The sequence below is a fragment of the Episyrphus balteatus genome, chromosome 2 (assembly GCF_945859705.1).
Source record: "Episyrphus balteatus chromosome 2, idEpiBalt1.1, whole genome shotgun sequence".
Classification (NCBI taxonomy): domain Eukaryota; kingdom Metazoa; phylum Arthropoda; class Insecta; order Diptera; family Syrphidae; genus Episyrphus; species Episyrphus balteatus.
In genome coordinates, this window is record NC_079135.1 from 79,128,588 (window position 1) to 79,153,476 (window position 24,889).

The window sequence follows — 24,889 nt, forward strand, 5'->3', positions numbered from 1 at the left end:
TTTATATTCATACTCTGTTTTCAATCCATTCTATTTTTTCTCTATTTTTTTTTTTAATTTATAAATTCATTCAAATATACATACTTTTAGTAGAAAAATATATCATGTATTTTGTTTCTTTTTATTATTTAGTAAAAAAAATTTCTCATAGTTTATATTATAATTTTTGTCATCAATCAATGTGTTATACCCAAAAAATATTTAGGTACACAAACTATTTTATAGTTTGGTCAAATGTTTAATAAGATATGTTTCTAATAAATTTATTGCTTCATTAAGTTTGTTTGAAAATTTTAGAAATTTACAAGAGGAATGTGCAGTTTTTTAATTGTTACATATTTTTTAACAATATAACTAAACAAAAAAAATGAGTTCTAAGATTTAAACAAGAAATACAACCTTTTTGTATTTTAAGGATAAATATAAATTAAAGCAAATACTTTTTCCTTTCTGTAAACTAAGCTGCGCATACATAGGACACTTTATAAAAATTTTAGATTGTTTTCTTTTTGGAATGTAATTTTTCAGTAAAAATAAACAATCATTGAGAATTTAGTATAAACTATATTAAAATGTTGAAAAAACGGAAGCACTACAGTTACGCGAATACTTAATCCGTTGGGAGTAGTCTTTTTGCTCAGACCAGCTGCTTGATTGCTTGGCCCGAAAAAATAACAATAATTTTGTTTGCATTGCTTAAAATTATAACATCAAGCGTAATTATTAACGTTTTATTTTTTTTTTGTTGTTTGTTTTTTTTTTTATTGTATAAATTGTTCCTAATAAAAATAAATATAATCTTTAAATTATAATTACAATGATCCCAAACCGTATTTTATTACATAGGTATAAAACAAGAAGATAATCATTTTCGATTCAGTAAAACTAATGCGACAGGGACATTGTTTGTGTCTCTGTTTGTTTGTCTAACATATTGACATCTAACGATATCGAGATTGAACAATTATTATTGTCACTGACAATTTCCGGCGCTGAATTAATTTGGTTTGTCAATTCAATATCACTTAGTGAACTAATTGATTTTGCACTAAGTTCTTCTTTTATTCGTTTTGCTGCATGCGAGTTGGCGTGTTTCCTCAGATGATCTTTTCTATAGAAGCCTTTCCCGCATTCGCCACAAATCTTTAAATAAGACAGTTTATATAAGTACTTAAATATGAAGTAAGGAACTTACCTCATTCTTTTCTCCACTATGTATAACAAAATGTAAATTCAAGTGCTCCTTTCTCTTAAAGCCTTTTAAACAAATACTGCAAATGTATGGCCGGTCGGGATTATGGCCAGATTTATGCCTTTCCAAGTGTTCCTTACGTTTCAAACCGGCTCCACAGATGTCGCAAATGTATCTAAAATTTAAAGCAAATGTATAAGTCATTTTCACACCAGTAATGAAGGTTATAATTCTAAAAATTGATTGAATTTTTGAATACCCCTATCTATTATTGCAAGTGTAACAACAATTTTCAACTTTTTAAAATTTTCCAGAAAGATTAATATCAAATTTTATAGATTTGGGTTCAGTAAGCTCAAAAATAATATTGGTTTTTTTCTAGCAGCTCTAGTTTTTGAAATATTTATATTTTTCATATTCAAATTCATTTTTTTCTATGAGCTCTATTTTATTAGATATTTTAATTTTTCACATTGGTGGGGTAATTTCACACTATTTTTTTTTTAGATTTAATTATTACAAGCGTTTTTAAAGTTTTGTTTGAACAATTTGTTTCGAATGTAATGTATTTCGATTCAGTAAGTAAAATAAAAATACAACAAAAAAATGTTTAAATAAAAAAAAAAAAACATTAACAAAAAAAAAATTTATGAATTTCTATGCCTTTTCATGTATGAATAATTTAAAAACTAGAGCTTCTAGAAAAAAACTAATATTATTTTTGGAATCATAATTTAGTAAGAATTGATAAACAACGGTCTGGAAAATTTTTGTGAGTTGGGTAGTGATTTATCAATGCTGGGGTAACTTTGAATTTGACTTTTTTAATGCCCCTATCTATTGTCGATGCAGTGGTAACATTTTCATTTTGTTCTTTGGAAAACCCAATAGACATAATAAACTCTATAAGCTTACAATGAAATACAATACGAAAATAGCAGTGCTTACAAGTTTTTTATAAAAATTTGTATATAAATTTTAAATTATATATTGCAATGGGCGGTACTTAAGTTATCATATACAAGGTTTTTAAATTTGTAAATAAGCTTTCATAAGACATTTTTTAAATACTTTATTTTAACCTGAACGTTGAAATAGCAGTGTCTTTGTTTTTTTTTCAGTTTGAAGATTCCAAAAGTTCTTAATTTTTTTTAGTGACGGGAGCAGGACATTTGCGTTAAGCTAAACTACTTGCTCGAAGTTTGCTAAAAGAACCACTATTGACAAAAAAGGTTGTTGGAAAAAAAATTAAATTTGCTAACGTGCATCGAGATTTACCCAAGATACAAGTCACTTTTATGTTAGTTTACTTGTAGATTTTATGGGCTGGCTCTTTATAAATTTTTAAAAAATTGGATATTGTGGTTTAGTGCAAAACTTTCTTAAATGGAAAAAAAAATGTTGTATTTAACTGTTTTTTGGAAAAAATAATATCTATTTCTGTGCGAGATATAAAAAAAAAAACAAATTTCAGGATTCCATAAAAATCATCTGTACCAAATTTGAAAAAAAAATCGTCCACCTGCTTAAGCTGTGGAAATGTGTACAGATGTGTGATTAAAACCTCAAATTTTTTTTCGACACGAAACAAATACTTGCCCTATAGAGCAAGTAAAAAAACTAAAGCGTATGTGTGAATTGTGTAAGTGAACTGAAAAAAAAAATGTTCTTAGGGAGTTGTCTATTTGCCTCCGTTTAGGCGGGAGAAGAAAGTTTTCTTTAAAAAGAATTAAAATAGAAAAAAATTGACTAACATTTTAGAGCCCCTCGATGAAGTCAGGACGTTGTATGAAGGGATCTAGACTATTTAATTTGTTTCCTTTCAGAAAAAATAGAAATTAAAAATATCACAAGAAATTGGCTCAAATTTACAATTTCGATGAAAAACTATAATTTTTGTTTAAAGTGAAAAAAATGCCATACATCTATGATATAAACGGAGAACTCGCAAAAAAATGTTTCTTTAGAGCAAGTCGATTCATCTCATTTTTCAGGCAGATCTATTTATGGGATTTGGGTCATTTGCGTGAAAAGCGCAATCGAAATGCACAATTTTAAATAATTATAGAACAAAAAACGAGTTTACGAAAGCCAATTTTACTGATGAAATTTTCGAGTCCTTGTAACCTATCGGTTACCTTTCGCACAGTAAATTTTCTGCTGAATATGTACAATTTGATATGGATCTCTAAGTTTGACTCCAGGTACTGTTATAGGAATTGTAGGCAATGGTTTTATGTGTTGTCCGGAACTACTAAAATATCACACACGAAAAATTCGCAATATAAGTATTATATTGACCAACATGTCGAATGCTCATTCGAAACCTAGAATTTAAGCAAAAAATCTCATCAAAATCAAGATAAAAAAAAATCTAGGTTTTGCTAACGAAAGCCGTGATACTATTTTTTAGTTAATTCGCAATATAAAAACAAATAACGTAAGTAGTAAGTATAAAAACTTTTATAAAATATTTATTTTTCTTATGGTCTACCAACCTTCTTTCAATTTTGTGTTCAGTTAAATGTTGTTCGAGATTTTCCTTTTCTGGATATGCCATTTGACATTCAGGGCAGCAAAATAACGTAGTTCCATCTGATGCTCTTGCAATTAAAACCTGTCCTGGTTTTGGTGTTTTTTCTTTTGGTGGCTTCTTTTTAGTTTTTCTTTTTCTTTTAGGTTTCACTGGTCCCTCTGGTAATGTTTCAGGTGTTTCAAACTATTTTAAAAATCAAGAATGTTATAGTTAGATTTTAGAAAAAATAAATATGTTTTTCTTATTATCTACATACTTTGATTGGAGTAGAGTTGAATTTTAAATACGGCTGCAAATTCAAAGGCACAGATGACTGTGTTGTAGCACAATTTTGTTGTGGTTGTTGTTGTTGTTGAAAGTTTACATTGTTATTTTGATTTGTTGGTGCTACTGTTACATTTTCCCAATCATTTGATGGTTCTTGTTTAATAGTCACAGTTTCGCTGAAAAAAAAAAAACAAAAGGAATTTAAAACAAATTTTTAAAAAGTAGATACATGTATTTAATTTTTGTTGTGCCTTACAAATCGTCCCTGTCATGTCAGAATCATGATTGTGTAAAATTTGATATGTAAACACTTAATTGTATCGTAAGCTTATGACGCATGCTTTTAACCTTTGTTTTCTAAAATCAATAACATACTTTTGATATAATTACCTGTATTGCTCATTCGATTGTAGGGCAGGTTGTTCCAAAGGCATTGGTTTATTGTTAGGTGTTTGTGCTATTTGAGCTTGAGCCAAAAGGTGCAAATCTTGCGGTTGTACAGCTGCCACCACTGTCATATTTTCCGGGAACGCATGATTTGTTAAAAACTTATTGTCTTGTGGACTGTATGCTACAGTGAGTACCGTAGTACCTGCAGGCTGTTGATTTTGTACTGGTAATTGCATAGGTCCCATTTGATATTTTGATGGCACCTGGTGAACAGGAGTAATATTGATGTTCGGATTGAGAACTTGAATATGTACGATTTGTTGGGGATCACCAGGTTTGGCTCCAGGTACTGTTATAGGAATTGTAAGCAATGGTTGTATTTGTTCATTTGTTGTTCCTTGTTGAGGAACATTTGGGGCAACGAAGGTGTTACCTTCATTGCGAACATAATGTAAACTTCCATCGGGTGCTGAAATGAACTATGAAAAATAAATTAGTATCATTCAATATTATAAGAAAAACTAAAAAACTATTTTTTAACGGCAAACATTAATATTTGTAGGCATCAAATTAAGTTTGCAATTTAATAATTTTGCGAATCTACGGAATTATGGAACAATGGAAAACTGAGGTTCCAAATATATCAAATTGTTTGAACTATTGCATTTCGTAATAAGTGCGACTTTATATGTATTTATTTTTTCGTCATTTCTCGAATAAATGCCTTTAAGTTGTTGGAGACCACAAAAAAAAATTCCTTCTCGGAATCACAGATCAGGTCTTAAATTAAAGATGTAACAAACATGTTGAACGCTGCGGAATGGCTAATGCGTTCTTCCTTCTTCTATATAGGTATTACTTTTTGAAAAAGCCACTACATTTCTTTCATACTTCGTCGGCGTAAAGCAAAACTGTTCTAAATCCACTTTTTACCGAAAATGAGTTAATGATGCAGTTTTACTAATTTGAGGGTGCTCTTTCCGAATTTGAAAACCGTTTTTGTCAAAAAAATTTCATTCCGCAGATAATGTAATTTAATGCGACATAGAACAATAAAAACAGGGAATTAGCCTTTTGAAAATGAGCCCGAGTATTCTTGATTGTTCTAAGTCCCATCATATTTTGTTCTAAGTCCACTTTTTATTTAAGGAAAAAACGTACTTGTAAAGGAATTGTTCTATGTCTTATTTTGGGTTTTTAGTTTTAAAAAATGTTTAAAAATAGTATGCACCTACTAATGAGGTAAACTTGTATATTTTATTCAAGAGAAAAGAACAAACTTTATGAAAAACATAACTTGAATGGCAAACGAGCAGAAAATTGTCGCTTTAAACCAATTTGAAGCTTAAAAATCGTCCTCTGTAAAATTTGCTTTTTGTGACTTAGAACTATTTTGCTTTACGGCGACGACTTGTAAAATCGTTAAAAAAAAACAACATTTTATTTGCTTGCCTTGATTGTTTTCTATTACAGCGACAGCAATTAAGTTGGGTCTACCAAGAAGTACAAACCTGGCTAGACATTGGCAAAGATCCCTGAATGACTAGACGGGAGGCAACTATTGTACTAAGCATCATCCCACGAAATGTCATAAGCAGACAATATACTGCAAATGCATTTACAAATATAGCACAGCTATATGATTTAATAAAGCTAGTTTTGATTGTTTTTTAATTTGCCCCTAACAGCGTATTTATATTTTTCTGTTTTGCTAAATTTAGAAGGAGATTAAGGCGCCACCTAGTTTTCATTAATTATATTCAAGCATTATTTTTTTTTTTTACTATAAGAAGACCTCACTCTGGATGGAGCTATCGTTTTGTTTTTGTATCTTCTTATTTTAAATATATTTTATACACTTATGTAAGTATTTAATTTAACTGTTTGAAAATAGATATTATATAATAAACTTACCTGAGGTATGTTAGGTGTGAACTTAGAAGCTGTGAATTGGCCAACTGGATTCGTTGTTATGTTTGTAGCATAATGAGTGGGAAAAGAAGAAAAACTCATTTTTGTACCTAAAAGAGAAATAAAATATTTAATAATTTTTAAAAATTAATAATATGGTGCTTTAAAAAAATAAGGTAATAGTTAAACTATTCTCAGAATATGTACGTACTAAATTTGAGTTTCTCTCTAGAGTTTTAAAATCAATTTTATATAATACTTTCAGTTAAATGAATGTAATGCATAGAAATTCTATAGGTATGTACCTATTTTTAGTTTTCTGTGCTCGAATAAGGTTTCAGAAATTTTCCGTCACTTCAACTAAAAGAATAAAGATAGACTTAAATTTACGTATACATACATACATTTGTGCCCTTAATTATGAAAGTGGACTAAGTCACTCCTAAAAATGGCATAAATCTATTATAAAAATAATTAATATCAAAGGGGTAAAGTTTATTTGAACGCAAAATTGCAGTAAATAAACTTCTTTATTGCTCCTCTAGTGATTTCATAAAAGAAATATAATTAAATCGTTATAAGAAAATTATTATTTAAGTTTTTCCTTAAACAATGCAAAAAGTGACTTAGTCCACTTTCATAATCAAGGGCACATTTGTATTTCAAGGTAATGCATTACGACTAAAAGAATACAAGCGTACTTAAGGTACTTCCGAAAATGATTTCAAGAATAAAATGATGAGCATTGCAGTACGAGTACTACGATAGAATTATTATCTTAGGTGAGGATAACAGCTGGGATTTTCCTTGATCATTGTTAAAAAAAAAATCTATGAGCCTATAGTATTTTGACATAGAAGTTCCACATCCCCAGAACCTGAGTGATGATTTTTCTTTGTTGAATCAGAAGTTCGAAGATCCCTGCATGCTTAAACCATTATCTCTTTAAAAATATATCACAAACGGCTAAGTTTGCTCTGCTATGTTCAAATAAAAAATCCTGAGAACAGCGTCCAAATAGCAATATCATACAACATTCTGATACGATTGCAAATGAAGGCTGAACTAAAAAGTATTGCAAATGCAAAGACCAGCCTTTTGTTGGGCTTAGAAATGAAAAACCAAAACAACAGAGACCAATCCCTATGGGACTCGCTATGTTGACCTAGGTCGCTTTCTTAGGTTTACTGGTGTGAAGCAGATACGTGGGAAATTTCTGGATTTTCTGATGTAGGCATCATAATGTCACAAAATAATATCGAGCGCAAGTCATTGGATCACCAGTAGACCTATTCCTTAGATTATTACTGCCAGTGATAAAAAATCTTTTATTTTTCCATATTTATTTTCAAGTGATAATGCCTTATTCCGACTAAATTTAAGTAGTTACCCTCAATAAATCAATTCTCAGCAAAGGTGCCATATATGCCGACGTTCATTTTTGTCATCACAATGACTGAGACTAACTGTAATATTGATATTGATCGGTAAACCCTCACGCGAAAAATCTACTACCATTCTATAAATACTATTGATAGTTTATGACAAAAATCAAAAACTTAATCCGGAAACACGAAACCAGCAACAAATAAGTGAAAACGGGTTACATATATTGAAAAAGAGTTAAATTGAATATTCAAAATAAAATCTGGATAAAGATGTTAATTTCGGGAGGGTCATTTTCAATTGAGTCACTGAATATTACAATTTAAAGTAAAAGAGTAAAATGAGGGTCAATTCACACAGTATTGCATATACATGACTAGAAGATAAAATAGCTATGCTGTAGGTATTCATGTGTAAATAAACACCAAATGAGAAATCTTATTCTGTGAAACAAAAATGCGGGTGTTCAATTTATTTCCGAAAATTTTAATTAAAATTACATAAATTAAATCAGAATATTGAGTTAATTTTGAACACTTAATTGGAAGAAATGTTTCTTTTTATATATAGACAGAATCAATTTTAGTCAATTTATACAAGAGATTGAGAGAATGCCAATAATACTGACTACTTTTAGTAGGTACCATTTCATTTTTTAAATTTTAATTTTAGGTTAGGATAAACAAAAATATTCCTTTTTTCACAAAAAAAAAAACCTTTTTTTTAATTAAAAAAAAATAAATTTAAAAAAAAATCTAACCACAAGGAACCAATTCTGAGGTAATGATCCATTATACTTAAATATTTATTTCTTAAATGTACAACAATCATCCACTTCTACGATGCATTTAACCTTAATGTTTATGGAATTTGAGTCATTTTCCAATTGATATATTAACCAAAAACAGAATAGCAGTTTGGTATTTTGTCTGTCAAAATCTATCAAACGATTGCCAGATCGCATTGTTTATCAGTCGCATGTTAGTGTTTTATTGAAATTTGCTTTCCTCCAGTTTTTTTTTTTGAAGAAAATACTAGTTTTATATATTAATTTATAAAAAACACATTAATTTGAGTTTTCAAATTTTTCTTTATAAAACAAAAAAATAAAAAAATTCCAATACTAGTTTTTTAACTAAATATTTTTAAGAATATATAAAAAACGTTATAACACTCAGCAGTGATTTAGTTCGGGCAATACAACACGATTTTGTACACCCCGACTTAAATAGCCCGATTTAATCCTTAGCCCGACTCAAGATAGCCCGACTTTTCGTAGCCCTATCTTGAGTCGTGCTGTCTTAGTCGGGCTGTCTGAGTCGGTCGGTCTGAGTGAGGGTGTACAAAGTCGTTTTTTTCTGAGTCGGGCTATATACCCTTCCCTAAATCTTTGGGGGAAACTAAAACGGAATCACTGTAGAAGGGAATACTTCAAGTTGTATTTTTATATATTAAATTTAAAAACTACAAAAAAATTGTTGACAAAACTTAATTGGACTGTACTGTACAAGCAAAAAATATAAATAAATGAAAAACAAGCAAATGTTAATACTTTGACAGCTGTTATAGTTTTCTAATAAGACGCCAACGGAAAATTTCTTCAGGAAACCAACGGAATGTCACCAGGTAGGTCGAACAACTTATATCAGAACTCAAGTCGATAAGAAGCAGTCAGGTCTCGTCCTTGAAGTCATTAAAGAATCTAATCTTCTTGGTTGACTGGAAAGTATGAACCAAATCAAAACCTTAGATTAGAACGAACCAAAAGTTAACCACCCTAGAGTTGGACAAAGAACCTCCAAAGGAATTGCGATAGGATGAAGAGTATACAAAAGGTTAAACTCTCTAATATGACATTAGACACTCAGACAAAAAATTATAGGCAAGTATGTAAGAGGGAGCCTTGCAACAATACAAATTGTGTTTTCTAGGGTCATTAACATTTGGATTGTTCTAATCTGAGGTTTTGATTTTTTGAAGACTTATGAAAAGTGTCCGAAGTAAGACGTCACGGTTATCCTTGATAATTAAATCACCTAGAGAACACATATCCCTGACGGAAACATATTTCGCAACGCACGCAGACTATATGAATGCTTTTTTCGTTGTTGAACTTAAGATACGTGGACTGGACTAAATATAGGAAAGCAGTGGAATGACTACCAAGAATGTATTGAGCAAGTGCCATCATAAATGCGGCCTAGGGTATACATATATTATCTAAGGATAAAGACTTTTTTACGGAAGGTTTAAAATCCAGCCTTCGCTGTTAGGCAAAATGTTTGGGATGGATGATTTTTCTTAAAACTGGACTAATAAAGTTACTTTATTTCGCTTAAATACACTTGTCTACTCTAAGTACAGGATACTAAATATTGAACAATGGAAAGAAACACAAGCACACAACTTTATCTTTCTTGTGTTAATCTCTCAATATAATAAAAGAAAGTTTTTTTTCTATAAAGATAAAGAATGCTTATAAGACATTTATATCCTTGAAACTAATGAGTAATGATGAATGACTAATCCACTACCTGCAATTTGATCTCACTAGTTTTTTTTTATAACGGTACCTCCTCTGAGTATAAACCGTAAATTATATCACAAAATAAACATTTGTCCAACCCGTCTAATTCACGGTACATATTTGCATATTCACATCTTTTCTTATCTCTTGTGTGTTTATTTTATTCTGTTAGAAAGATGTAAAACTTGTTAGACAAAAATGTTAGCATCGGTAGTTGGAATGCAATTACACAAAACTTGACTACATTCTTCAAATTGATCATCAAAATGGAAGCACTGCCACCTGATTACAAATATAAATTTGAATAATAACGTTTAAGTTCAACTTTTAAAGTAATAATAATTAAATACTCATTGCTGTTGTCATAGAACAGTTTGCTGCATCATTACTTAACTCTTAAAGGGAATAAACTTGTCGTTAACGATGGCCCTCATTAAATAAAAATTACCTAGGTACTCCTTGTTTACGTAACTCTTCTTCTTGGGGCCAATGTTCTACCAATACCATGAACAATTTTTTTTTTTTATTTTATAAATCATGAAGAGCGAGTTTCACTTTCTCATAGAGTCGACAATGGAAGTGGGGATAGACAAGCATTTGAGATTGAATAAAAAAAACTAACGAAAAAATCTTTTGGATTTTGCAAAAAAAACGAATCATGAATTTGATTCTTCTCAAAGAACACAGATTCCGACTAAGATTTCTGCAGTCTGCAGCAGCACGCAAATTCGCATTCTCATTTGACGGCCAAAAAGGGGTTTTAGAGTGAGGGGAAGCCGAGATGTATGCGGTGGTTAGGTATATTCAACATAGAGTTCAACAATTGGTTAGGTAAATGTAGGTTAAATGCATGGAATTGTAAGATTGTAACCGTATTGCAACGAACCGGTTATTAGTTCTGTTTCTGTGCTGTTGAGTCGATCTTGCTGCAGTGAAAGGGAAGGCACTTGAATCCATCTCACTGAAAAAAAAAAACCCCAAAAGAACCTCAAGAGAAAAAAAAACAAGTATTTTTTTCTTAGCAAAAGTTGAGCAATGAAATACGAAAAATCAAATGCAGAGATACATTGGATCAAGTTGGAAAACAAAATAATATAAATATACTTATTTTACATATTTACTTATTGCATATTTATGTTTTCATGTATGTAATCTAATACTAACGTGAGTATCCAACAAGTCGCTGGCTTTGGCTCTGGTTTGTTGGTTGTTGGTCTTCTCGTGTTCGTGGATCGTGGTTTGTTGTAGATGAAAAACGAATAATAAGTGCGTTTTTGATTGGGGTTTGGGGCGTGAGGCGGTGCGGTGCGGCACAAGAGGCGAGATTCAATTTAGAAAGTGGTGAAAGTAGAGAAACTTTGTGTTCGTATCGTTTGGAGACTTTTTCTTTAGATTTTCACTACGATTCACAACATTAGAATAGGTTTTATTTTTTTTTATTATTAAAATAAGGAAGATATATGTAATATGTAAATGGATTTCTCATCAACAAAAAATTCACTAATTAGCAAGTAATCATTTATGTATATATTATTTTTTTTTTTAGGTAGGTACACCACATAAATTAAATTTTAATTGCTAGTGCAATTTTTCGGTTGTCATTAAAGCTGACCATAACATCTTTATTTTTGTATTTTAAATTATAGAAATATATGGTAGTAATCATTTGAATAGTATTTATTCTTATATTAATTATAATAATAAAATAAACATTTTTTTTTTGTAATAATAAATTGAAGAAATGACAACACACACAGCACATAAAAAAAATAAATGAAAAAAAATACACAGTCTGTGGCAAATGAACTACGACGTATGATTTGACGAAAGATTTTTCGTTTGGTTTTTTCGATGAAAACTAAATGGGGTGTGTTCAAAAAAATTGTAATTTCAATTGTAGTAGATTTGAAAGAGATACTTTAATGGTAAGAGTACACTGTTTTTGTTTCGTGTTTGAAAATACCTTGTCCTTGTTCCTTTGAGTTACCATCCCTGTTTCCATAGAGGAAGAAATACCTAGAGAGCCAACTCGTACCCCCCTTGCCTAAAACACCCGCAATTTTAATATCATATAATTGGTATACATCTCTCTTATTTTTCTCTTCTTTTCCTATCTGTGAATACGTGTGAAAGTTATAAGCCCTATTCCATTGGAGGTGGTTGTTTACTCGTGAGTAGAAATCTAGTACAACAACTACACATTCCTATCTCCTCGAGTAGAAGATCATGTGTTAATTCAATGGAACGAGGCTATAATGCGATTAATTCCTTTCCCTCGCCAATATGCCCTCGCATACAGGTTTTTACTTTGAATTTAAACATCTGAGCTTAAAAGCTGAAACACAATCACGCTTTGCCGTCGATTTTGACAACTGCGAAAAGTTCAACTATAGGAAATCTGTGTATCCTCACACAATGACGCTTTTCTTACGTATGCTTTTTTTGACAAACGTAAGGAAACGTAAGAAAGCGATCAAAAGTTCAACCAAACTGAACTTTTGCTCGCTTTCTGACATTTAACAGACAGTTACAGTCACCCACATTATTATTGCGCTGAATGTGAATAAAAAAAAATAAATTATTGCAAAACTATAGGTGTGTTTTTTTGTTTATCTATATAGATTTTGTGCAAAAAAACGACATCGAGATTTTTGAAATGAAAACAATTTACGTGTTAATTACAACAAAAACTTTATCTGTATAGATTTTTGAAAAATCCAGATAATTATCCAGATTTTACTTTCTCTCGATAGAAAACAGTACTGCCAAGGTACATTACACTTATTAAATGTCAGATTCCAATAAACGACAGCTGCAGTTGACAGATATATGACAAAAAAAAATTTAATATTTAAAATTGAATTCAATTAGGAATAACAAACAACACAAATCAATGTAAGTATAAGGATATTTTTTGGAAAAAGATGAAAATTGTACGATAAACTTTGGTTTTTTTTTAATTTAATAATTTTAGGATTCACGTGTTTGCAAGAGTGCGATATCTTCCCCAAAATTAAAGAGAAAAACCTGAAAAGGAGATGGAAAGTAAATCAATTTATTCTTACAATGAGCTAGCGTATTTATCTTTTTTTCTAGGAATTATTTCACAAAAATAGAATTGTGTACTGTGCGCTTGGGTCTTAATCGTGTCGGTACCTTCAACCCTCACAGCCAAAATGTAATGTAAAATTCTCTTGGAATGCCCGCTCGTTTGCGAAAACGTCTATTCTTAGACGATCAACATGAATAAATGATAACAAAGCTCTTGTTGTTAATAAATTGCCTCATTAGAATGCTCACCACAAAAACTCTTACATTTTTAAAATGATACACCTCATGTATGTGCGCTGCGAAGAAAAGCAAATACAAACATACCTCCCGAAAAATATTCCCCCAGGAAACACTTTTCATCCCAAACAGCATAAAAAGCAACAAGCAAGACAATCCTAACATTGCATTATGCAGCTCATTCAACACCCAAAAATCCTTCAGCTTCACTGCGTTCAAACTTGGACGACATGTGCATGATAAGTGAAGTGTGGAAACAAATGGCATTTTGAAAGTGGTAATCGTTTCAGAGCATCATTTAGCTCCCCAATTGGTTGCAGGTAATATTTTTATTGATTCTCCTTTTTTGGTTCGATATATTCCTTATGTACTCTGCCTGCATTGATGTCGTTTTGTTTCTGTAGGACATGTCTTCTACAAATGGGTCTAAAGCCCCCATCGAGATCCCGAGAAAATCTGCATGAATCTTCTTCGCAATTGCTTTCCCCTCCTAAACAGTTATGCAGAGGGAGGAATTAAGGCAAAACACATGGATTCCCAACCCAACTTAACCAACCCTACAACTGGACATCCGGGTCTGAACAACTCGAGTACAGCAGACTTTTTAAACTAAGTTTATCCATGTATTATATTTGTTTATATTTTATAACTTTGTCATTATTATTTAACGTCAGACCCCCTTTGTGCCATCAAAATTTTAAATGTATCTTAGAAATAAGTTATTTAATTATTAAATTGCAAATTGCAAAATTAAAACGTAATCCGTTTTGCTTTTTCTCATTAAGATTTATCTGACAAGTTTCCAATCCGATATGAAAATTAATTGAACAAATTTGTGCGCGCCTCACTGCATAATCTCGGAACTGCAACATCAGACTTACAAAATGTTTCCATAAAAAATTCAACACATAACTTTGTATTAGTTTTTAGAAATAAATAACATACTCAAAGAAAGAATTACTCAGCTTTTGACTAAATTTACCTATATATTTATTTAACATTTAACATTTTTGTTTCATGTTTTTTTTTTTTCATAAGTAGGTACCTACTCAGTAAATACTCTTTTACTAATTTTCATTATCATACATACACAAAAAAAAAAAAAAAAACAATCACCGATGCCGAGGGCACTTCGGTATTCCATAAATCAAGGCGACCACTGCCGTCGACAGAAGCGAACAAGGCGGGATGAATTGGAGACCATAACATAATTTGAATTTTCTTCAAATGAATATAATGGTTTAGTGTCCTACAAGTAAATACAAAAAATGTAATACATATTGGTCGTTATAGTAGATATTAAATTTCACCTTAAGACTCCATAACTTAATTGTCCAATCAATGAACGATGTAAGAAACAAATCATCAAAATCTGTTGTAGATTGATTTGGATGAGTTGATATTCCCGTCACTGGACCCAAATGTTTCTCATAGACTTCAGACACACCCGAACGTATTCCATGTCGATAAGCTTGAGTAGAAACAACAATTTATTTATAAGCAAATGGAAAATCACAACAAACTTTTACCATAATAAACATTGCCATCTTCACTACCCATAACCAGATTGTTAATCTCATTCGATGGAAAGGACATGCAACTGATAGCAATTGGGTTCGATTGCCGTGGCTGCAATTCCAGTGTATCTTGCGGCATCGACAACATATCCAAACTCCATGAGCAAAGCTTGCTATCGGCTGAGATCGATAACACATTGTCTGCATTCTGTGTGCCAACCATTTGCAAACAATACACTGGATGCGTATGTGCAGTTGCACTTAGAGGTGTCCTCTGGTCCTCTGGATGGGTGTGCGCTTTTCCACTCGATTATTCCATAATACAATATGACCGGAATACGTTCCACCGAGTATAAGGTTTTGATTGAATTTAGCAAAGCATGTTGACATAACGGCACTTTGACAATGGAATATATCTTCGGGTGTTTGTTTTTTATATTTTGTGTTCCAGACCATTACAACACCATCTGGTTCATTGTGACTCTCCTTAAAAAAGTTAGTGGGTTTTAGATAGAATCGTAGAAAAAAATACAAATGCAAACCTCATTATTGTGATATGAAACAACAACCAGTTCAGGAAAATGTGTTGACCAATCCATTGAAGTGATGCATCGATTCTTAGACCATCGGTCTTCGTGGAAATCTCGATTCAATGACAACCTAGCATGTGTCCTCTCATCGTTTGACTCCTATCACCAACTCCAATGTATTCGGTGTAGATGTCGACATTCTCAGATAGAGCCCTTTCGATGACACGTCTAGCGGGTAAAACAAACCTTTGAAAGTCCGCCGACAAGATGATCATCTGTTTTTGTTCTTCCGATAGTTCCTTAAGTGAAAGCACAAATGTTAAATTAATGTAAAGAGAGGAGAGAAAAAATTCACTTACTTTATTTTTCTCTTCAGGTTCTTTTTTGTATTCAAGTGGTGTTATGGCTGATGCAACTTTCTTCATAGTGGGCAAACCATGTGGTAGAATTCCTGGTGGTAGTTTGGAATGGTCTCTGTTCGTTATCTCCTGGGGCATCATAAGTAAGCATAGGTAAAACAGGAACAATTCTACGATTTTTTTTGTTTGTTTTTTTTTTCTCTCATTTTGTTTAGAGCTTTGTTTTATTAAATTTTAATTTTTTAAATAAAAAAGCAAAAGCAAACTTTTTGACAGACAGTTGTCAAAGTTAATGTTCAGTGCTGCCAAACTTTAACACGGATTCCAAAAATCTCGATGTCGTTTTTTTGCACAAAATCTATATAGATAAACAAAAAAACACACCTTATGTGTGTTTTTTAATTTCTCTATATAGATTTTGCACAAAAAAACGACATCGAGATATTTTAAATCAAAACAATTTACGTATTAAAAACAAAAAAAATTTAATGATGTTTTAGACTGAGTTTTATTGTTAAAACAATTTATTTTGATTAGTTTTGTTTTTATAACTATAGGATTAAAGAATAAACAAATGTCTATGCATTTTTTAAACACATTAATATCCTTTTTCATTTTTCCACAATTAAATCAAGATAAAGACTTGGCCCAATAATTTTGTGAGTGACTGTGTTTTTTTTTTTATTTGACAGCAGATTTTATGTTTCAATCAGCTGTTCAAAGTCAAAGTGACAGAAGCGCGCTTTGAGGATTTCTCAACGTAACGCAACGAAGCGACGCCCTAAAGCGTGTTTGTGTTTCAGCTTTAAATGGCTCACTCCACTTCAATAAATATGTACAGAAATAAAAATAAAGGTTCGTGTTTTGAATTTTATTATTTTATGAATTAATTCGTATAAAATTGGGCACTTAAATTGTTTTGAGCAAAACTCCACAGTTGAATGTGTTGGTGCCATTTAAAATGCATTGTAGCTTTGTAGGGTCGAAGAGAAAAACCCCCCGAAGTCGCGTCTCTAGGTAATTCCTTTCTATGCTCTCCTTCCCTAGTAGATACGATTTGTATTTGAATTCGTTGAAAGTGCGTTGCATTGAAAATCGCTAGTAAACTAGTAGTAGTACTTTTGCCACCTCCCAAAGGAACAGAGGAACCAATGCAACTAAGCCCGAGGGATTAAGGTGTTGTTGCATTTAACATGTAAATTACTTAAATACAAGAGTAATAAAAACACACCTATTATCTGATTTTTAATGCAAAATGAAATAATTTCATATATTATTTGATGTTCAAAATGAGTTAATATGCGAAATTTGTCATTCTGCAAAACTGTCATAAAATAATTTTGACATGAAAATTCTTTTTATTTTCAACCAATTGGGATAGGGACAACAATGCACCATTCTTTTTGTCCAGTTTTATTCTTCGTTCACTTTTTATCTTTTCTTAAGCCTGGTACGCTGTTCGAGCTAAATTTAATCCGAGATAAAATTCCCATACAAGTATGGGACTCATTTTAGCTCCGCTAAAATTTTTCGATAATTTGTATGGGAGCTAAAATTTATCTCGAACTGCGTACCAGGCTTTATTGGAAAAATCGTTGAAACTGTAAAAATCGTTTTAAGTAAATAAGTAGGTATTTAATTAGACCTACAATTTTTTCTGATATCGGATAGAATGGAGTCGACAATCCTATGAAATGACATTTAGCCCTATTCTACTATTCACGTGAAACTCTCAAATAAAAATTAAATTTAAAAAAATAGTTTTTCTTGAAAACTTTTCAACGCCATTTTACATCTAATAAATCAAGATAATCAAATAATTATTGCAAATTGTGGAAAAGTATAATTTTCTGAAAAGTCGAAATCTATCTGGTTTTATGAATAAAATAAAATTAATTATCGAATTTTATCATCTATTAAAATACTTGCGAAACACACTGTGAAATCTATTACATTTCGTAGATCACTTTCAATTCAAAATGCACGCACCAATCTACTACAAATTGCATTGTTATGTCAAAAATTCTAGCAACAAAAATATATACATATGAAAAAAATATAAAGTGAAGCAATTAATTGATATTTTCCATAGCCCATCACAGCTAGAACTAGAGTGTTTATTTTTACAAATTTATATGCAGTGAGTGGATCCTTCTGTTGAAAGAAAAACTATACTATACCTCGCCAAATCGATTGCCCAACACGAATTCTCGATATTTTGCAACATTAATTTACAAAAATTGAGTGCATCAAAGAATATGTGTCAAGATATCCACATAAAACCAACCAGATGAGTCCGTTTCGATCGAAAAAAGTCAAATCATTCCCCCTAAAAGTTATAACTTTTGAGTCCGAGCTAGAGTTCAATCTTGAGGTACATAAACATCTAGCAATCTTTAATTATAGCAAATAAAAATGATAAAAGGAGAATGCCAAGTGCATGATTATGTAATAAATAAATAATCCTTTGTGTTGTGCTAAATGTGGGTTTGTTTTTATTTATTTTAGTACAAGGCAACTGGACAGGATTTATTTGATTTGGTTTGTCGAACAATAGGCTTGCGGGAGAGCTGGTACTTTGGCCTGCAATATGAAGATGTTCGCGGCAAGGTGTCGTGGCTCAAAATGGACAAAAAGGTCAAGGATCAAAAGATTAATTTGAGTGGTGGCAATTGTGTATTCAATTTCTATGCAAAATACTTTCCGGAGAATGTTAGTGAAGAACTTGTGCAGGAAATTACTCAGCATTTGTTCTTTTTGCAAGTAAAACAAAGTATTTTGTCAATGGATATTTATTGTCCGCCAGAGGCATCTGTCTTATTGGCTTCTTATGCCGTTCATGTCCAATATGGACCGTACGATTATGAGACTTATAAGGAAGGAATGCTAGCTGATATTGATCTATTGCCTAGGAGAGTTGTGGATCAATATCAGATGACACCGCAGATGTGGGAAGAACGAATTAAAACATGGTAAGTAGTGGCTTTTTAGATGAACCCTGATTAATAATAAATAACCTTTGAGAGTACTTAACAAGAGGCCCTGTTGTATGTTCTTCCGTCTTTAAAAGAAGGATTGAGTGAATGAGGCCTTGTTATATAGAATCTATGGTTTTTATAAAGTAAACTTTTTAGAGTCCTCGTTAACCACCCTGCTAGTTGGCAGCGCTTGTTGCATGAATAAAATTATTTTGAAGAAGTAATCAGGGTCACAAATAACCCATAGCTTTTTAGTCTTCATATAAGTAGGTAGGTACTATAATAAGAAATAGGTATACATACAAAAAATAGATTTACAAACAATAACATAAATAATATTAATAAAAACACTTCAAATTTTCCCAATATGTGCCAACAAAGAATTTGATTTCAAGTTTATTTAAAATTTACAAAAATATGATTTAACAAATTTAGATACTTTTATTGTAGAAAAAATTAAATAGTCAGGCCCTGAACTTCAGAAACTAAAAAATATATGAAGAAAAAACCCGTCACCAATTAAAATGAGACCCATATTGGTTGAAGATCACCAATCGCAGATAAAAAATATGAACTTAACTTTTTCTTATCGAGGAAGAAAAATCAATCGTGGTATCGTTTTCTTCAATGTATCATCCTTTAAATATAGCAAGTAAAAACTGCATTGTCAATTATTACGACTTTTTGTTTTCTGCTAATATTACGTGTTATACAGGGTGTCCCGGAATGAGATAAGAAGATTTTGAGGGATGATTCTTGGGTGTATTCTAAGAAAAAAATTGTTCTACAGTAACTCTCTATCTGCAAAGTTGATACCCTTTAGCGATGATTTAAGAAAACGCTTATTTTGGTATGCCTTTACTCATGTTAATGTTAATAACTATGATAAAAAATTTTCTATTTTAGAAGAAATGCTATTCTTTGTTCCTGCATTTAAAAAATGTTAGTATCTATTTTAATTGCTTGAATATTAATTTTTAAATGGAATTATTTTTTTTTTTACCCATGATAATTTTTGGTTTGGGCTGATTTTCTTCAATGTGCTCCCATCGGGCGACCAACTAACTCCTACAGTTTCTAACCGATTTGGCTGAAATTTTGTGTGGAGCTTAACAATACTACTTTCCAGTGAAGTACGTTTTTTTGAAATATTAAAATTTAACGATTTTATGGTCTTTTTTTCATCGAATTTTGTTTTTGGAATGAAATAATTTTTTCAAACTAATGCCATTTCTTTAAAAATTAATATTAAAAAAAAATCCTACGTACTGCACTGGAAAAAAGTATTGTTAAGCTCTAGACAAAATTTCAGCCCAATCGGTTAAAAAACTGTAGGAGTTAGTTGGTCGCCCGATGGGAGCACAGGATTTTGCGATCATCCTGAACTACGCCGCCGTTTACAAAATTTCACATCATTACAAATTTAAACATTAGCCTATTCTGTTACTTATTGATATACTTAAACAAACTAAATAAACTCCAAAAGAAAATAATGTTTCTCCTTTGTTTTATACGCTGATAAAAATGACACTCGATTTTGTGCTAACAAAGTGTTAAGTAACCACTACACTAGTATTAAGGGGCCATCAAAAGAGTGCCGCGGTTTTCCAAGGTCAAAATTTGATGTCAGAAATTAATTTAATAATTTTTGTTTTCTGGCCTGATAAGATTCCGCCCATTCCCAATTCTTGTGAGCTTATGGCTGAGCTACATAACCAATTTTGAACCTCATTCTTTTTCTTATCTATCTGCTATACCGTCCCTTATTTGCAATTCTGTCTGTCTGTCTGTGTATCTGTCTCTATATCGAGCTACAGCCCAAACTGCTAATGCGATTTGCTTTTCGGGTAAATTAAATTAATTTATTTAAATTTATATATTTTGGACCAAAATTAACGGTCCTTGCCATATGACTAAAATTGAAATGGTTATTCTTCTCAAAAACGGCTCTAACAATTTTGATTAAAAAAAGTACGTTTACCATGGCAAATAAAGTCCTACTTTTAAAATAAAAAAAACATATTTTGAACCTCTATTAACGGTACCTGCCATAGAACCATTTTCTTGATTTCTGACTTTCTCATTAACGACTAAGGTCCATTTTCTTCACTCGGAGTTGAACATAACTTGAGAATTTTTAATATAAAAATTCTCAAGTTTTGTTCAACTCCGAGTGAAGAAAATGGACCTAAGCCGATTTCAACAAATTTTTTTTTTGTAAAAGCGTCTAAGAAGCCCTTATATTAAAATTTCTGAAAATTTAAAACTTTAAAATGCTAAAAAAAATTTACCATAATGATCAATATGTACGAAAAGATGGACATTGAAAAGCCAAATTACATACAAAACTCTGTCACCTTTTTTAGAGAAATAATCGTTTTTTTTATTATTAAATGCTCTGAAATGTGAAGACTGGCCTTTGGTCTTAAATAATTTTAAGTCTTAGAACTCAGGACCATAAATTTCTCAACCACTTCTGTACGATGACTAGTTCTAAAGTAGAAAAAAAACCTAAACGATTGTTTTTTTTTTTCAATTGCAAGTTGCAAGTTTTTTAAAGGCAAGTTTAGGATTCGTAAGAAAATCAAAATCGAGGTAACAATAAAGCATGATATTACCATAATGAAAAATGCGAAAATAGTGAGTCTGGGAAATCGGTATGTGTGTGTGTGTCTGTATCTATGTATCTCGAACAACAGCCCAAACGACTCAAGCGATTTGGTTGATGCGTTCATTTTGAGCAGGAGTGTAGAGAACCACAAAATCTATATTTTTTTGTCAAATCATTTTTTGATAGCACTCATTGTTTAAAAGCTATATGTGCCTTTAATTATGAAAATGGACCAAGTCACTGCTAAAAAACAATTAAAACTAGCATAAAACTTATTAAAATGTAAGGTTTAAACTTTAAAATTGCAGTAAATAGACTTACTTATTATTCCTTTAATTGTTTCATAAAAGAAATACCATTCAATTGTTTAAATAAAATTAATTAATTAGTTTTTCTTGAAACCTTGCAAAAAGTGACTTTAGTCCACTTTTATAGTTATGGGCACATATGCGAAAACAGTTATCTTAGTCATTTTCCAATTTTTAAAACTAAACTTAAATATACGTATCTTCTAAACAATTGCTCATGTACACTTTTTGCAAAAGACCAAAATGATTGTTACTTGTCAAATGACCAAAATTAAAAAAATTTGTTTTCTTAAAAACGGCTCTATCGGTTTTGATTAAAAAAAATATGTTAAATGACGAAAAAATGTTGGTTTTATGTGTGGATTTATAATTTCTTTATAACGGCATTCCAATATTTTTGTCCCCAATGTTTGAAAAATTGTACATATAAATAAAATATGCATACAAAAATTTTAAATACAACGCACCCGGTCCCTTCATATTTAAAAAAATTAAATACCAGCAGAGTTGTGCCTTGCTTTTTCCAGTATTGCGAGATGGGCTAGCAAATACTTAACACTTTTGTATGAACTCGGGCATAAAAGATAATTCAATTGTTTTTAAATATATTTTTTTCAGGTACATGGATCATGAACCTATGACTAGAGACGAAGTTGAAATGGAGTATTTAAAAATCGCACAAGACTTAGATATGTATGGAGTGAATTACTTCCCTATAACGGTATTTTTCAAATTTCTTCTTTTTTTTTAAATACCGATAAAACAACTTTTTATATAATTTCCTTACAGAATAAAAACAAAACGAAACTGTGGCTTGGTGTTACTGCAATGGGCCTCAATATTTACGATGAACTTAATAAACTAACGCCGAAAACAATGTTTCAATGGTCTGAAATACGAAACGTTAGTTTTGACGATAAAAAATTCACAATTAAGCTAGTAGACACAAAAGCTGCAAACTTTGTGTTTCTATCACAAGATTTACACATTAACAAATTAGTAAGTCTCGTTTAGTATCTTTATTTTGATCACAACACAATTGCTTCAGTAAGAAAACTTTTTTGCTTAATGAATTTTCTGTATATGCTATCCCTTAAAATCAGCAAGACAGGTAAGTACCTTAGAAAAAAATGTTTGACTTGACAAATATATCCCGCTGTGTACCCAAGTAATTGTTTTCCATATCAAAAGCATTCGTTTTTTGATGATACCAATAAATAATGTTTAATCAATCAACCTTATCTTATTTCTCAGATACTCGATCTCTGTATGGGTAATCATGACCTTTACATGAGACGGCGAAAGCAAGACACAATGGAAATACAGCAGATGAAAGCACAAGCCAAGGAAGAGAAACAAAGACGACAAATCGAGCGCACCAAGTTTTTGAGGGAGAAAAACTTAAGAGAAAAGGCCGAAATGGAGAGAATCGATATGGAAAAACGGTTAGATCAACTAAGAGCTGACATGATGGCAGCCAGTGATGCTCTAGTAAGAATAAAAATACATACATCGATTGTCATGCTTACTTAATAAACAAATAATCTCTTCTTACAGCGCCTCTCCGAAGAAACCAAGGACTTGTATTTTGAGAAAAATCGTATAAATGAAGAACAAGTTCAATTAACCGAGTGCAAGGCAAATCGATTTAAAATCGAAATGGATCGCCTTCGAGAAAGTCATTTAAAGACTGAAAACGAAAAAGCAGAGCTCGAGAAAAAAATTCGTGACGTCGACTATTATGTGCAGCAGTTAACTCTCGAAAAAGAAACCCGAACGGCTGAAGCGGAAAAACTAAAAAGGGAATTAAAATCTGCCAGATTGGCCGAGCGTGAAGCAAATGCCAAACTACTGAGTTTCTTAAACCGTAACGTACAATTCTCAATAGAACCTTCGCTTATATCAGGTTCGAGCCGTTCCGAGTCATTGCCATCGGAAATGTCCGAAACAGTTTCCAAAGAATTTTACATGTCAGAAAAGGAAATGGAACAAATTTCCAATGAAATTGAAAAAAGCCGTCTTGAGTATTTGGAAAAGTCAAAACTGATGCAGTGCCAGTTGAGAACTCTTCGTTCGGAAATTGAATTACTAAAAATCGAAGAGAATCAATGCCCTTTGGATATTATCAGTGCAGAACAACTAAAATCTGGTGAAACCAAATATTCAACATTGAAAAAACTCAAATCGGGTTCAACTAAAGCGAGAGTGGCATTCTTTGAGGAGTTGTAAACATTTTCATATCACAGGGATTTTTTTATCCGAGCTTATTTTTGTAAGCATATTGGGTGTGCTTCGGAAATATATTAGTATTTCATGTATATAGTTAAGTCTTTTTAAAATATTTTTTTTTTGTTATTTTTGAACTGACAAGAAATAACATTTACTTTACTTTAAATAAATTTGGTTTTAATTCACTTATCACTTCCCATTGAAAAGTAATGTTAATGTTATTGATCCGATAAAAATTCCAAAACTATGAGTAGACAGCACATAAAAGTGGACAAATTTGCGCTGCCGTTAGTTTGTTGTCTAAAGCAGAAAGTTCTATGAAGAAAGGGTGAAAAACGTATTTCAGATACCAATAAAGCTCGGGATTTTTGATTTTAAATGACAGTAGATTGAAAATCAGCAAAAAAAAAGGTAAAAAACCTAGGTACATGAAAAAAATAGTTTGATTTGTCAAAATCAAAAACCTAATATTTACCATAAGGACCAATGCAAATTGAAAATACGAAATCCTCAATTGAAGAGAAAAGTACGAAAATTTACGCTTTTTAAATTTACTTTAAAAATTATCAACTAGGTACCAATTTTTGCAAAGTACAAAAGTGAAAATATTTTTCAAGTTGGATAAACTATCGAAAAATCATTTTGAAAATGTTCACTTTTGTACTTTTTCAAATTTTGGGGGCAATGCACTAAAGGCGCCGGTTATAGCGGTCAGGGAAATGCATCAGGAAAAAAGAAACAGTATGAAATTGATTATTTTTTTCCTGATGCTCGATTATAGCGATCGGGAAAACTTACGTCAGTTGATACACACCCCTATTACGATTGTGAACTATCAATTGATAGTTGATAAAAAATTA

General features: G+C 31.3%; 2 protein-coding genes, 2 long non-coding RNA genes and 1 pseudogene across 4 annotated transcripts; 3 read left to right on the top strand and 2 right to left on the bottom strand.

Annotated features, from left to right (window-relative positions):
- Window positions 1–440: 440 nt before the first annotated feature.
- Window positions 441–11,958, bottom strand: LOC129908871 (zinc finger and BTB domain-containing protein 49-like). Its single transcript, XM_055985686.1, has 7 exons — window positions 11,374–11,958; window positions 6,300–6,406; window positions 4,386–4,864; window positions 3,985–4,171; window positions 3,691–3,911; window positions 1,196–1,367; window positions 441–1,143 (listed from the first exon to the last, which is right to left on the bottom strand). Exons 2-7 carry the CDS (start codon window positions 6,396–6,398, stop codon window positions 886–888), a joined length of 1,416 nt encoding a protein of 471 aa, XP_055841661.1. The 5' UTR covers window positions 6,399–6,406; window positions 11,374–11,958; the 3' UTR covers window positions 441–885.
- Window positions 11,959–12,814: 856 nt separating this feature from the next.
- LOC129908887 (uncharacterized) lies at window positions 12,815–13,695 on the top strand. Its single transcript, XR_008771359.1, has 3 exons — window positions 12,815–13,104; window positions 13,184–13,254; window positions 13,306–13,695. It is a non-coding gene; the product is annotated as an uncharacterized LOC129908887 (long non-coding RNA).
- An 18-nt stretch (window positions 13,696–13,713) lies between these two features.
- LOC129908886 (uncharacterized) lies at window positions 13,714–14,258 on the top strand. The gene is made up of 2 exons (XR_008771358.1): window positions 13,714–13,817; window positions 13,902–14,258. It is a non-coding gene; the product is annotated as an uncharacterized LOC129908886 (long non-coding RNA).
- A 292-nt stretch (window positions 14,259–14,550) lies between these two features.
- LOC129908876 (cytoplasmic dynein 1 intermediate chain-like) lies at window positions 14,551–16,047 on the bottom strand (annotated as a pseudogene).
- A 2,089-nt stretch (window positions 16,048–18,136) lies between these two features.
- LOC129908877 (moesin/ezrin/radixin homolog 2) lies at window positions 18,137–24,203 on the top strand. The gene is made up of 6 exons (XM_055985693.1): window positions 18,137–18,277; window positions 18,412–18,875; window positions 22,419–22,521; window positions 22,590–22,799; window positions 23,055–23,291; window positions 23,358–24,203. The coding sequence occupies exons 1-6, from the start codon at window positions 18,194–18,196 to the stop codon at window positions 24,027–24,029; spliced, it is 1,770 nt and encodes a 589-aa protein (XP_055841668.1). The 5' UTR covers window positions 18,137–18,193; the 3' UTR covers window positions 24,030–24,203.
- The last annotated feature ends 686 nt before the right edge of the window (window positions 24,204–24,889 follow it).

Coding starts and splice junctions, on each gene's coding strand:
- LOC129908871 (XM_055985686.1), bottom strand. CDS start 6,398: ATGAGTTTTTCTTCTTTTCCCACTCATTATGCTACAAACATAACAACG. Junction 1,368..3,690: donor GAACACAAAATTGAAAGAAG/GTTGGTAGACCA, acceptor TTTAAATTTTAG/ATACATTTGCGACATCTGTG. Junction 1,144..1,195: donor ATAGTGGAGAAAAGAATGAG/GTAAGTTCCTTA, acceptor TCTTATTTAAAG/ATTTGTGGCGAATGCGGGAA.
- LOC129908877 (XM_055985693.1), top strand. CDS start 18,194: ATGAGTCCGTTTCGATCGAAAAAAGTCAAATCATTCCCCCTAAAAGTT. Junction 18,876..22,418: donor GAAGAACGAATTAAAACATG/GTAAGTAGTGGC, acceptor TATTTTTTTCAG/GTACATGGATCATGAACCTA. Junction 23,292..23,357: donor TGGCAGCCAGTGATGCTCTA/GTAAGAATAAAA, acceptor CTCTTCTTACAG/CGCCTCTCCGAAGAAACCAA.